The following is a 14,926-nucleotide window of genomic DNA, read 5'->3' on the forward strand; positions in this document are numbered from 1 at the left end:
GACTTCCAGAATCATACAAATAACGAACATAGTCCGACTTGAGGACAACTTCCAGAATCAAACGAATAACGAACATCTTTCTAAACAATGAATATTATTGTTATTCATTCAGACGATAGCTTGCACGACTTGATGAACTGTTTGATAACGTGTCGGAACATGATGAAAACCAGTCTTTCAAATGCAGACAATTATTTCTAAACATATATGGTGAAATCGGTTAACTTACACAATTACTTCTGCTTAACAAAATACAGATGCCATCTAAGAAATCGTTTCAGTGTGTTTAGTAAAAGAAATCAACCTCTTAAAAGAATAATTCAGTGCATTTTCTTTTTTATACATTTTGAAAATATTGAAGAACAGAACAAATTGATTGTTGTTACATTTTAACATAATATAAGATAATAGGTAAGGGTAGATTGCTCGGAAGTACAGAGCACCTAAAACACAGACTCAGAGCCAAGCATTTGCAAAGTAGGCCCACAAAATATTACAGACGGGTTGTTTCAAACATCTAACAAGTACATATTAGTTTATGTGGAATATAGTGAAATATAGATAGCGGGAGAGGAAGTGGTAAAATTGTGGGGGAGGTCGGGGGGGGGGGGGATTTGAAGGGGAAAGAAGAACAAGGATGAATATACCAAGGGAATGCTACGCGCCTTAATAACAGTCACACTACAACGTAAACCACAAAAGCGCAGACACTCATGTACCAAAATCAAACACACAACCACACCAAACTAAATAACATTGAAAACAGTAGGGCATAGTTTATTAAATAAATCTTATGCATATATCATATCAATTGTACAAAATTAAGAAATATTTTATAGCAAAAGAGTGCTTTAACACTATTTATGCACGATGGGCGGTTATACGTTGGGCGTAATAATTTATTTTTTAGAAATTATTTGTAAGACGTATTACCGCCCGAGTGTATAAATAGTGTTAAAACATGGTTTTGCTGTAGATTATTTCAATTCTAATATGCCTTTAATCTAAAACAGTAGATAAAATATAGTAGCGCACTTTCTTGGTCGCAACAAAAACTTTGACGTCACCGCACGTTAACGTGACGTAATTCTAGCGTTAGCGTGTTTTAACAGAGACAAGCATATTAGAATAAGGCACAAAGAGGTAATTCGCCCTTGAGTCAAACATTCGCCGTGATCATACGGAGGTCCATATAACGGCAACACCGTTTACAATATGTGGAATGTTCCGGCTATTACCTTGGTTTATAGTTAAGTATGTTTTACTACCGTATTTTGGACTAAATATATCAAAGTATTGAAAGTAATCATTAAACTCGTTGTCGCCTTTGAGTCGAACAAATTCGCCCTTGACTCGATCAGAAGAATCTCACCAATAAAACGAGTTATCTTATATGGAAACAGTACAACAAACCCCTTTATTGATTGGTTTAATCGTATCCCATATCAAGGCGCCATTTTCTGAAGTTTCAACAAGTTGTTTCAGCCTCTAAATAACACGAGTTTCAAGAAATTCAAACAGTATCCTTAGCTATTTTATAAAGCTATATGCATTAGTGTGATGTATTAGTTACATTTAAACTTACGATAGTACTAAGAGCGTTAGGGGTGATCTCATGTAAAAAATATTGCGTTTCATGTCCGTCCAGTCCCCGTGTGGCCTAGAACCGCTGGACTATATGCTTAGTTTAACGGTGGGACAGGGTTATAAAACATTGACAGTGGACAAAGCTCTCGATGAATGCTTCCTGGAGTTCTGACAAGCTATTGAAAGAGAAAGTGGCTATTGCGGAAGGCGCGTTCAAATGCCTTTCTCGGGATTCGAACCAACTACTGACTCTTTGTATCCCTTCTTCACGACGATATCCAACTATGAAGACCCATCTTGTTTTGTTAGGATTATGATTTTGGTTTACCTGCTTCCGTGGACGAGTGGTTGTAATAGCATCACTGACACAGGATCTCTCACTGATAGAGGCCCGGGTCATGGGTTCGCGCCCTTGTAATAACCATGTCTCGTTATGTGAGAAAGTTAGCATTTTCTTACAGACGCTAGTATTTGCCCGTACAATGTACGATCTTTAGGTGAACTGAAATTGCAAGAAAGTTGTTGAAAACGGGCGCAAAACTCGTCGAACCATCAGTTAGAATTTGAGGAGGTATTACATAATTCTCTCAATGGTTACGACTTTGTTTTTTCCTTACATGAATGATAAAATATGGCAAATAACTTCACAACTATAATTTATAAACGTGAGATTTGAGACATGACAAGGAGAGCACGTGGTATGCTATCAAGTCATTGGAGGGGTTGTACGAAAGAGAATGATACTACGACCATGATGATCTATTTCTTCTGCACGTACAGCTGAAGTCATTGGTAACAAAATGTCCATACATCCGCAATATAATTCTAAAGAAAATTAGAGAGTGGCATGAGGAGGAACTATGTACCGAGGACGTCGTTCCAAAGAGTCACGTCTTTCTTGTCAAGTACATAACTGAATATGTGTCAGAAGAGGAACTGAAAGTGTTAAACAGACTAGTAGACAATATTAAACAAAATACAAATTAGAGAGTAACGTGTATTTCGTTCTTTAAAGTGCTATAGTTTGAACGATGTGAAACATTTCATTGAAACAAACTAGTACTCGTACACAACATTAAACATAAACAAATAACAGAGTAAACTTTATTTCATTTCTTTCTCCTAGTTTCAATCAAGTGAAAGCAAATGAAATTTAAACGTCATTCTGAAAATTGTTATTTGTTGTAACTTATTTTTTTCTGATTTTATGTTTACACCTTTCTTTTCTTGTTTTAAGGCTAAGGCCTTTTCTTTCTGTTCTTTTTTACCAGTCTTTGTCACTTTCTTTCTTCAGCCTCTGCTGCTTTTTTTTCTTTTTCCAACTTAATTTTTACTTGTTGACTAAAAGCCTCGTCAGAGGATATGACAAAATACTGGGCATTTTTCTTGGAATTAGGTTTGTTTGAGAATTGCTGTTTGGGGATTTTAAGTAGAGGATTAGATGGCTGGGGTACGGCTGCTACAGTGGCGGGCTTATGTTGTTGTTTTCTGTGCATACACCAAGTAGTATACATTGAGTCATTCAGGACTCTACCTGACATGAAATCATCTTCATAAATTCTTTTCTTTTCATCTGTTATAGCAGATTCTACCACAGACAATGCCATGTCTGCAGTACATTCAGTGACACTCTCTATGGACTGCTGACATGACATTGCATGGGCCTCAGCTGTACAAGTTTGATTGATACCTTGAGCTGCTTCAGAGAGAGGTAAACTGACGTCTGCCAACTGTTCCTCTAGCAGCTCAAGCATACCATCTTCACTTAATGTTATGGGTAGATTTATAACCTCACTGCCATCATGTATGTCAAGGGACATAATGATCTCATTTGTTTGCGGACTAGAGGTTAAACTGCTAGTGGCAGTGTACTAGTGGTTAAACTGCTAGTGGCGATGGTACTAGTGGTCAAACTGCTAGCGGCAGTGGTACAAGTGGTCAAACAGCTAGTAGCAACGACACTAGTGGTCAAACTAATAGTGGCAATGGTACTAGTGATTAGACTGCTAGTTACTGTGGTACTAGTGGTTAAACTGCTAGTGGCAGAGGTTAAAGTACTATCAGGATTCTCCCTGAATATTGCAGTAGGTGCATTAGGTGCCAAAGGTACATCACCTGACATGACTGTTTCTGTGTAAGTGATATAAGGTGGTACGGGTGGTTGCACAGCGTCGCTACCAATGGCAGCAGATACCGTGGCTGGTAAATCAGACGCATCGACTGGTTCAGCTTATAATACCCTTGCAGTATATAACTCTGGTGGTGCATAAGCTAAATCCGGTACAGCCCCCGGGTTGTACGGGCATATACCAGTTGCTAGAAATCCAGATGCTACATTTTCAGCTATCATGGACTCTGTCCAGGCTAACTTAAACATCCTGAAAAACTGAGCGTGTCCGACAGTTACCCCCGTTGTTGATGTAAATCTGTGCAGATGATCAGACCAGCTTGACTTCAGTGCCTCGAAGACGGACCTGAAATAGTTAAAATCTATAAATAGGATTTACTATGCTTAAGGCTATAACTCAGTCACCTTAAGTGATAAAGATGCATACAACTTTTATGTTGAAAGAGTTGACAGCATCATGAACGATCTGGCATTATTTATTTATTTATTTATCTATTTATTTATTTATTTATCTATCTATTTAGTGATTTATCTATTTATATCTCTCTTTTAAAACGGTTTCTAGCAGGTTAATGGTGCCTATGAACAATGCATTCGCGATGTTAAACATTCAGTTTGATTAATTATGGATTTGTTTTGTTTGTTTGTTTGGTTTGGTTGGGATTTTACGCCGCTTTTAACAATATTTCAGTCATATCGCGGCGGTCAGTTTATGCATCTTCCCTGGGCAAGCTTAGATCATCTAAGCGGGTTACCAGTACAATGCTAAAGTACGCAATTAACTGACAACCTGCTTTACAGGAAGATGATTTCGGCTAATCTCATGGGTTACAACGCAACACATAGGATCAAAACCACCCACCTGCAGGAATCCAGAGTTAGAAATATTCCAATAATTAGAGCCCATTAGTCGCCTTGTACGATACACCAGAGACGTTTTGAGAAATTTCTGGAACACGCAGGGCTGTACGGTGGCTGCAATTCTGTTCCCTTTGCCTTAAAAGGAGTCCCTCAGCCACAAGGGGCTAATTATGAATTATATACTCAGTACACTTATATGGTTATATTATAATGTGGAGCCGTCATGGCGCGTTCGACTCCCGCCACCGCCATGGTGAGTGTCCTCTGGTGTGACACTTTAGTTCCACAGTGTCTCTCTCGTATCTTCGGGATTGAGTCTCAAGAGCGATTAATCTAAGTTGCACGAATTTGTATCGCAATTGAGAATAGATTGAATAGAATAAATGAGTATAATGATATAGTTATATTTTAGTCTGTCACGCAAAACATGTTGATAGGCATGGTTTTATGCTAATGAGTATATCGAAAATTTAAACTATCAAAAGGCTGAGTGAAATGACTCGTCTTGCTGGGTAACTCGACCAAAATTATTCCGGCTTTTCTTGCAGCATCAACAAATTTCACTTGATGATGGGAATCATGTTCATCCATAATAAGTACTTGGAGCCGGGCTGGGTCAATGTTTGGCAGAAATGTTTTCGAAAACCACAGTTCACTTATTCCCTGTTTCGTCCAGCCACTGTCGGAAACGCTCAGCTTGGTTCCTGTACATAAAGCATAACTATGTAAAATGAGGTCTAAAAGATGTTTGCTTCCGATAACACGCTCAAAATAGATTAAGGTAGGTAGGTATATGTGTTTCTTCTTTGGATTTTTTGGGGTACGGGGTCCTTCAGACATTATGTTTGTGTCAAAAAATGAATACAACTATAAGGGTGTTGTGCCGTTTGAGCGTCATTACGTTTAGTTCTAATATCACTGGCCATGTTTAAAGCATAACATTTAACTTCAACATTTTGTTAAAAAGTTGAAAAAAAATCTCACAGGTCATAAACATATTTAGGATCCGCCCAAAAAGATAGGGTAAGTCGGGATACGAAAACAAACACTTTTCTTTTAGTCCTTATACAAAATCCAAATAATTACATTATAAAATGAAAAAAAATGCATCTTTAGTCGGGGTATGAGCGTTTGTGGACTGATCATAGTGAATAAGCTCGAAATACATTAATACACAATGGTATCTCGACAAGTGTGGTATATCCATAAATGTAAATGATAAAAATGAAAGAACAAGTCGTATGGTTAGCACAGGGAAACATGTATGGTCACATGAGCATGATTCGGGTTATATTCTCCATAGGAAACTGTCGAGGGACGCAATCGAAAGCTGAACTCGAGCAGCGAAATATTGAGGTGATTGGAAGTCACCTTAACAACTTGTCCATGTAGGATGAAAATGCAATCGAGAATCATATTATAATATTCTTTTTCGGCGAACGCCGTCTAAGAACCAATTCGTTACCTATGCCACGTGACTTCAGTTTGCAAATCAAACTACTTGATAACGCATTATAGATAATTTATCAAAACGGAAGATTTATGCAACACTCTGCCTGATTGGACGAGAGTGTCAATTTCTTTCACTCTGTTGATTGTGCTACGCTGAGTGAAATGTAGACGAAGCGTTTATCCTAAACGACGCTGTTCACAGTTTTAAAGCTAACTTTGGCTCAGTATATTTAGCAAGAATATTGATATATCTCAAAATGATAAGTAAGTTTAATAAATATTATAAAAACCTGTTCAAATACCAACATATATCAAATTAAAGAAAGAGCTGAATACGGTCTGCGTATCACATGAATAAGGGTGTGATAAGGGTCTTTTATGTAGAGAAGTGCTTCTTAAAAGATTTTCCTTGTTACAATTGTCGTCTGTATATGAAAAGGTTTCTTGCTTTTGTGACTTATTCAGATTGCATATTAAAATGAGTACTTGTTTGCTTTGATATATTTGTTATAAATTATTTAACTGATTTATTATATATGAATATTTTTCTTCAGTATTGTATGCAAATATTGAACTCAGTTGAAATCTGTTTAATCATGTATATGCTATATAATGACTGAATCTCATTACACTGAAATGAAGGTACATTGCATACAGTTTATCTATGTGATATGACTACGGTCAAACTTTGCTTATGAAATAGTGCATGTCAATTTGTGGGAATATGGGCCGCCGTGAGAAAAATATTGAGAAATATAGAGACCTATACCACATTGTAGATTGAAGTGAGTTATCGTAATTTCCCATGTATCTCTTTCCTGACACGCGACTGGAAAAAGTTATGACGTCATAAATATGGCGGCTTAAGAGAAAATAACAAAACGTAGGCTGCTGAATAATTACAGGTGACAACGTCTTTGAAAACTATGTTATGATTGCAAAATTGATATATTTAGTGAAGGTAATGTTTATTCTAGCAGATAAAAAACACTTTTATGGAAAAGGATGGAATTCATTATGCTTAAAATGAAAAAAGAATATCCATAAATATCAAAAAATAACGAAAACGACTGAATAACGATATTAAATGAGCAAATGTCTACTTAATGGCGCAGTATGTTCGATTTAAAATAGAAATAGTCTGATAATCTATCACTACAATAGTCGATTAGCATAATTATATGTATCTATATACCCTTGTTATCTGTATGAGTGTGTCAGATCAGCTTAATGCCCCGACACTGTGGTCAGAACACAAAATCAATAGAAAAAATATCTGTTTCAATTTTAAGAATGCTTTTTCTAATGCATTTACACCTTGTTGTAAACTATTTTGCAGTGCAGATTCTCCTATTAAAATTGATAAATCCAATCAATTTATACATGCTTCCCAGTAAAACTAAGTTAAAGACATCTACGAAAGGAATCAGCAGAAGATTTCTCTAAGAATGTTTCTGTCCACCATACTAGTGGTCTATGATGTCATCGTCGTTTAGCGCTACAGTATATTTACGTTTTACAGAAGAAAATTTATAATACTAAAAACTACACCTTGAGTCCTTTCAATTAACAGGATTTGGTCACTAATCACATCCCTTCATTTTGTATTTTCAAGCAAAGCTCGCATATATGATCAGCAATATTATTTTCGATTCCTTAATTGCATATACAATTAGATTTGCTCGTTTCATAGATAATTTAACCTCTAATACATGTACCACTTCTAATTTATTAAACCATATAACTTCATGTCGAACTGATATTTACCTCATGTGAAAAAATATTGCGACAAAGTATATGCAGACTCTGAAAAAAAAACATTCCCAGAAAAATTAAATCCAGCAATTACAGGATGTGCTGTTCCGTCGTTTCATATAATTCCTTTACTCTTTACACCTACTTACCAAATAATCCAATGAATTAGAAAGGAACTGCTTTAATTAAACACCTTTTCTCGTGTATTTAATTTCAGTTAAGCCTTTTTCTGCTTGTAACATTGCTAAAAATAATTTCCGTGTGAACCTGTGAGGTAGTTTGTCAAAGTATCTCCTTATTAAACGATTTCGGTAAGGGAATGCAGTTTTCGGAGAGATAATAAGTAATCCATGAGAACTATTTCTGCCTAGATTGTCGTATGATTTAGAAAACGTTAAACACAGTTATGTGTGGCTACTATATGAAAACTAATTCACGCATTCTTGATGAAGTTTTCAAATACAAACAATCATTTGTTGCTCGAATAGTTGACATTTTTTATGTCAGGGAGGTGTAGTTTTTAAATGAAACTAACAATTCAAAGACTACAATACTGCATCGCTTGGGATTGATATATCTCCATATCTTAAATTTATTTACACTTTCAAGTGAGTTTTTCTCTATTCAGATGGGGATGTTCCCCATACAATCTTCTGCAATATATCAGCTTAGATAGCTATCTATTACTAGATACGTAGTTTGTCACAATCAGTTGTAGGTCATGTTGTTTGTCGGTTATATGCGACGTTTAATAAATACACTTTCCTTAACTTTTATATAATCTTCATATATTTGCAAGAGCGACTTTCAAGAATTCAATGAACGTTATCAATATGTCCTTTTGCAGATATACTGCTATTATCAAGTGCAAAAATATTCTACTAAATTTCACGATTGTAATTCAGACTTGTGTGGGGTTTTTTTTAAGTTTAATAGCAATTTAAAAATACTTCTATTACTAAGTGTATTAAAACAGTAGTTATTTATCAATTTCAGTGAAAATTTTCACAAATGATGAAATGTTTTATCATATGCGGTTCTGATCCTCTTATTTGTTTGGAGATATGTTGCATATTCGGTGTTCATTCTTTTGTCAACTGGATGCTACACTTTCCTCTTTGATCGTGACTAACGAAAGAGGTGGACCACGCCATGACTGGTGGTTCTTAAAGGCCATTGGGACTGAGCTGCTTTGATATATTTCTACTTTCCTAATTTGTCGGTTCCTTAATAATGTTCTGCTGGTATTCTGCTTTCTGTAACGGCATGGGGAACATAGGCAAATGATTTGTTAAAAGCTTTAAGAAGATCCCTTGAAAGTATAAAACGCAAGTAATCAAGATAATAGAAGACTTGGTTTGATTAAGTTTGTTCTGAGAGGTTTAGAAAGGTGAAAAAAATATCATGCCCTTTAGCACCAGCTTAAGCTGAATTATAATATAAAGATATTTAACGAACTTTATAATACTAAAGGACCAGAGGTTATTTACATATTTAATGTAGATATTTACTCGATCATTTTTGTGTTTCAATTAATAGCGTGCCCTCAGTTTCCCTTGCGTGAATAAGACACTCAGCAGTCGGGGGATTAAGTTTACGTATAATGTTCTATAACATTACAATATGGTGTAGATATAGAGTGTGAGCATTATTGCAAAACTTCTGTTTAAGCACACCAGCATTGTTTTGCAATTGACCGTTCCAAGGCTTTGCCAAACTACGTTCCTTTATTTTACGTTTTAAGCTTTCTGTCTATCGGCTTTACTTAGTTCATGTATTTATCATGTTTTTACCTATACATGCATTGCTGCAGAGTTTTACGGTTCAAAGATGCGTTGCATTAACATGTATCAGAGTTTATCACAAATCGGATCTGTTGAGAAATATTTTCAGTTTCAGAGAAAGAATGATGAAAGAAAGAAAATGAAATGATTATCCCCTGCCCCTGATGCCCCTCCTCCTGCAGTTAGCAAAACATAATTACGGAAAGCCCATAATAAACGTTTAAATGTAGGTTTGATAAATAATATTGTTTATAGATACTTTTGTTACCGCTGAGCTGAAGACGAATTAAGTAAAACGCTTTCAGTGTTGATGTCAAGTTTGAATGCATATGATTAACCAGTAATTCTGAGTAATAAAGTCGACTATTATGAATCTAACTTTAAGAAAATATCTGTTAAATTTCCATCGGCATAGTCGTCTTGATCGTACTTAAATCTTGTTTAAATAAAATTGCAAACAATACATGTAATATGCACATGTTCTAATAATAACAGCATAAACAGTTACTTGTGCCGACATTGATTTGTATTGCATTTTCGACAAAATCCTTTCCTTCTAGGTACTGATTGAAACCAGATATTAATAACGTATTTTCCCTTATTGTATGTTATATTTCTTGTAACGTTTGGAAATAATCTTATTTGAGATTCAACGTCATAAGATTAGTCGAAAATATTTTATTTCAAGAGGTAGAAGCGACATGTAAAAATGCATTGTAAATTAGGTGGGTGGGGTACAAAATAAACAATTAAAATAACTTAAATATACTTTCTACAGAGAAAGTGCAAATATAATATATTTGATATGTCCAATTGGCTTGTTTAATAACATCATATCCGATATTATAAGTAATTTTACTAATATTTTCAATCATTATTCAGCGGTATTAATTTCGTTAACGGTCGCCATATTGATGACGTCATTTCCGGTTCCAGTCGCGGTCTCCAGAAGAGAAACATACATATTACTTTTGTCTTGGACCAAGGAATAATTTGGTATATGTGGCTATATTTCTCAACTACTTTCGAGCGGGATTACGAATGGCCGTGGACTAAAACAGAAATATTGAACTAATTACTATTGTATGTTTTGCTTGACCTTCACTTTTTTATAGGTGTGACGTCATTGTCCAAAGATTCATGAATAGCATACGCATTTGTTAAAGCGGGATCGGTTGGCCTATTTTAGAAATAAATGAAAATAATAAATAAAAAAAATCTTTTAATTGATTTTTTCTCATGTATTCTAATCAAACTTGATTTGTAGCATCTTTATTAGGCCCGCAGCCAACTTTGTTCAGCTGGGACATTTGACCCCTTTTAGGGGCTGCTGGAGCTAAAACTAGAAATGCCTTTATACAGCGTCTCATGAACAGCTTAAGATCCTCTTCCAAATTTATTTATATAGGAACTTGGACCCTATTAGGGACCACTATAGCTAAAAGTAGATATGCCTTTCTTCGCATTAACCACTAAAATGTAATGGATTTTTATCAAACTCGATGTGTAACAATATCGTAAGGTCCCCGTATTTTGTTACAAAATAGGGACCAATTTAGCTAAAAATATAAACACGTTCAATGACCTCTTCTCATGAACCGCTTCATGAATCTTCATCAAACTACTGCTGTAATTATTCGTCTAAGGATAAACGAAACAAAATTGCAACCCTACGAAACCTTTGCGAAAAATTAAAAGAGAACCATTTAAATTGTTAAAGTGCGGTGTTTAGTTTTGCAATTTGAAAAATGTTAGATGAAAGATGAATGTTAGATGAAAAATTCATAAACTTCTTTCCTTATTACAATTCGCCGACCATCATTTTTAAAGATATTTCTTGTTTTCAAGTACTGTAACAGAGTAAAAGTAAATTGTGATACAGGATTTTTTGCACTTACCTTCTGGAGCATTTTCAGTGCCATAACTTCTAAGGGCTCGGACAGTTTTACCAGGAATGAAAGCATGGGGTGGTATTACATATCCCGAAGCATTACCACATGCAATTATGGTGACTAGTTCCCTGGGTGAAGATGACTTAGCATGTACCACCTTGGATCCCTTCCTTGCCAAAACCTTAGGACACTTTGGAGATAAGGACAGACCAGTCTCGTCCATATTCCAAATAAATGGACTTTTGTCTAGTAGACTATTTTCTACTAGGACAGATATCAGCTGCGAAAAGTACCTGGAGATACGAAGCCTTGTTATAGACATGTGTCTCCCTAATGCTGTGGGTTCCGCAGTTCTAAGGGAAAATTCGGGGTTTCTTTGCTTCAAACCCAGCCACCATTTCTCGGACGCAACACTGTTCTTGAAGGTAACACCCTCAGATTTAGCAAACTGTCCAGCAAATCTAAGGAAAGTCTCTTTGGAAAAGCCGATGCCCATCTCGGCTCTTTGCAATGCATAATTAATCAGCTCTTTCTCTTTGGCTAATGGCAAAAGAGTTGTCTTCCCCCATTTAGCACCCATCGTGATCCTTCCGGAAACCCTGTTATGTAGTGTGGTGACTGGCACGCTGTTTTTCTTGGCGGCAGCTCTTATAGATAAGGTTTGTTGCCTAACCTCTTCTAATGCGCTACATAGCGCCTCTTTCGAATACGGCTTCATTCTATATTTAAAAGAACAAAAACAAATGTTGTATACACGTTTTTGAATCATATTTTAAAGTCTGAAGTCTGTAGTGAAATACGTCAGTACCGTCCGGATCCGGGATTGCGGGAGAATGACGTTTTAGGGTTATAGGGCTACGTTTAGGCACGAATGGAGCGTCTGCGCGCCGGACATTTTGTGAAAACCACGTCCGGCACCTACCCGGTGTATTAGGGCGAGTTTATACCGGAATAGGCTGGTTAGAACCTCGTAGGAGACTCTTCTCATCCTTGGAGTGTTTAGGTCGTGTTGAACTAAAAATTTTAAGAAGTTTATTCAGGAATTGGATTTATCCGGGAGTAACAGATTGTTTTCTACCTATTAAGACTATTTATCAGCAATTAAACCAAGAGCAGGTGTGAAAACTCTAATTTCTTTTGTTCCGCCCTTGAGTCGAACACCCGTTCGACTCTTAGGCGGATCTCGTTTGAGTCAAAGGCAAACACTCATGTGACCAAGATTAACTCTTTATTGTACCATGGATATTTATCCTTTAAACGGAATATTTCTTATAAAATACACTATAATTTACACAAAACATAAACAGAAAGTTCGTGCAGTAGGACTTATTTTACTTACATGTGTTGTCTCTGGTATCGGAATCTTTGAAAATTCAAATTTCCCGCCGCGAAAACTTCGGTTTACTACGTAAACAGGAAGCGCTCAGGAGAGAAAGACCGAACATTGTCAGTTTCACGCAAAATGATGTAGAAAAAAAGCGGAAAGGACGCAAAACACAACAAGAATGCACAGAGAGTGTTGGGAAAAGGGAAAGGTGGTCAAAAACGGCGTCAAAAAGGTTCGACTCAACGGCGAAATCGACTCAAGGGGTACATAAGAGTACATGATATTGTAATTATCACAAAGCGCGGGGATATACACCGTCTTCTATGTTATAGAGAGAATAATAGATGAGATTAACATATTACATCAAAATCGTTGATATAAATTTATCAGGGTACTGAGGCATTTAACAATGTCTTGCGTTTATCAAACGCCTTCAGCAAAAAGGAAGCTAGTCTGTTAAGTAGCACTCTATTCTTCGATGTTAATAATTCAATGCATTTAAACATGCTAGGCCTCTTCCTACATCTACAGGGGGGTGGACGTATTTTGCATTTTGCTGCTTTTTAGGCGAGAAAAATGCTGTTTGCAGTTCAAAAATTGCGTCATTTGTTTACTTTTCGACATAACAGAGGACACATTTTGCAGTGGTAAGTGTGATTTTCAAACGATAACGCCCAGTTGGTGGTCATATAAATTATCTTCACTCGGCGTTTGGTCTTATATGTTTATCTTTGTTTGTAAAAAAGTTATTGGAGGTACAGTGCCAGTTTAAAGTGACGAAAAAATAGTAGCCGTGAATGAAAATGTAATTCTTTACGGGATATTTATTGATTTGGACATATACATAAATTTATACTGTAATTGAAGATTTTTATGTGCTACTTCTAAAACCTCCCCTTGCAAAAATATTTTGGTACAAGCAACAGTTTGTTGTTTGATGTTGTATACACGACATTTTTGTTGTGTGATTGTTCTACCGAAACGTCTTCTTGAAGTTTACAATCAAATATAAACACTTATTATAAATATTTAAAAGTGTTATATATAAAATACTAAATATAATGTGGTTCTCATTAATACTAGTGAAAGCAACAAAAAAGACTTTTCGTACATTTTAATTCCTGATATTTAAGATCAGATATTTTATTACTGTCGCCTTTGTGAGCAGACATACAGAAAGGTTGGATGACGCCAATCCGCAGCCGTTGTATGTCATGTTTCTTGACCACGTCTATCTATCTAGGTACCATATAAAACTCAAAAAGACAATAACATATTCTTTATTTCCATCAAAAAAGGTTGATTTTGATGAGGAACATTTAGCTATGTCCCTGCTTAACTTTGATTTTTTTGGTTAAATTTTTTGATAAAGTGAAAAAATCTCTGTTACTATCAAATCTTCTGACTTGAAACTTAAAAGAATTATTTACTATCAAAGTCTGAAACAATCCCCATAACTCTGATTTGAATTTCAAGAGAGTTATGTCCATTTTAACTAAGATCTATTGGTTAAATGTTTTGATAAAGTCAACTGTCTCTGTTACTATCACATTTTTTACTTGAAACTTAAAATGATTTTTTACTATCAAAGTCTAAACCAGGAGAAACACTATCCATTTAATATACTCTTATTTGAATTTTGACATAGTTATGCCCCTTTTTATTTAGATTTTTTTTGTAAATGTTCTATAAAGTTTTACTGGCAAAGCTCTAATTCAGATTCAAGCAATGAGAAAAGTCGAGCGTGCAGTCTTACGGACAGTTCAACAACATGACATAACTCTATCATCCTTATTTATTTAATTATCATCCTTTACTTGACATCTGTCCTTATTCGGGCCGTGTCAGGTTCATGAATGAAATTTAAAACCAAACTGGCACTTATGATAAGTTTCACGTAATACTGGCGCTTATGATCTTATGATCCATGTTTTGCGCATGCCACGTCCTCTAACATGAGCAGTGCACTACCTCTTCTTTTAAGACGGTAATTCAAATAACAAAACACTAAAATGCTGAACTATCTTTACAACACGAATGAAATGTCGAATATTGTCAGCCAAACATCCACTGATATATTCAGGCAGATATGTTACAAGGGTTTAGATTACGTACATACACAAAAACATACATACATTTA

The 14,926-nt window shown here is 35.6% G+C and overlaps 1 protein-coding gene across 1 annotated transcript; it reads right to left on the reverse strand.

Moving 5' to 3' along the window:
* Positions 1–3,817: 3,817 nt before the first annotated feature.
* Positions 3,818–12,177, reverse strand: LOC128549707 (uncharacterized). Its single transcript, XM_053527070.1, has 3 exons — positions 11,466–12,177; positions 5,223–5,280; positions 3,818–4,061 (listed from the first exon to the last, which is right to left on the reverse strand). The coding sequence occupies exons 1-3, from the start codon at positions 12,175–12,177 to the stop codon at positions 3,818–3,820; spliced, it is 1,014 nt and encodes a 337-aa protein (XP_053383045.1).
* Positions 12,178–14,926: the final 2,749 nt, after the last annotated feature.

This window comes from Mercenaria mercenaria, chromosome 2 (assembly GCF_021730395.1).
Source record: "Mercenaria mercenaria strain notata chromosome 2, MADL_Memer_1, whole genome shotgun sequence".
NCBI classification, from domain to species: domain Eukaryota; kingdom Metazoa; phylum Mollusca; class Bivalvia; order Venerida; family Veneridae; genus Mercenaria; species Mercenaria mercenaria.

Excerpts from the sequence above, each read along its gene's own strand:
- LOC128549707 (XM_053527070.1), bottom strand. The coding sequence starts at position 12,177 with ATGAAGCCGTATTCGAAAGAGGCGCTATGTAGCGCATTAGAAGAGGTT. Across the intron at positions 5,281-11,465 it reads CACTGAAAATGCTCCAGAAG|GAACCAAGCTGAGCGTTTCC; the intron begins GTAAGTGCAAAA and ends CTTTATGTACAG. Across the intron at positions 4,062-5,222 it reads CAGGGAATAAGTGAACTGTG|GTCCGTCTTCGAGGCACTGA; the intron begins GTTTTCGAAAAC and ends TAACTATTTCAG.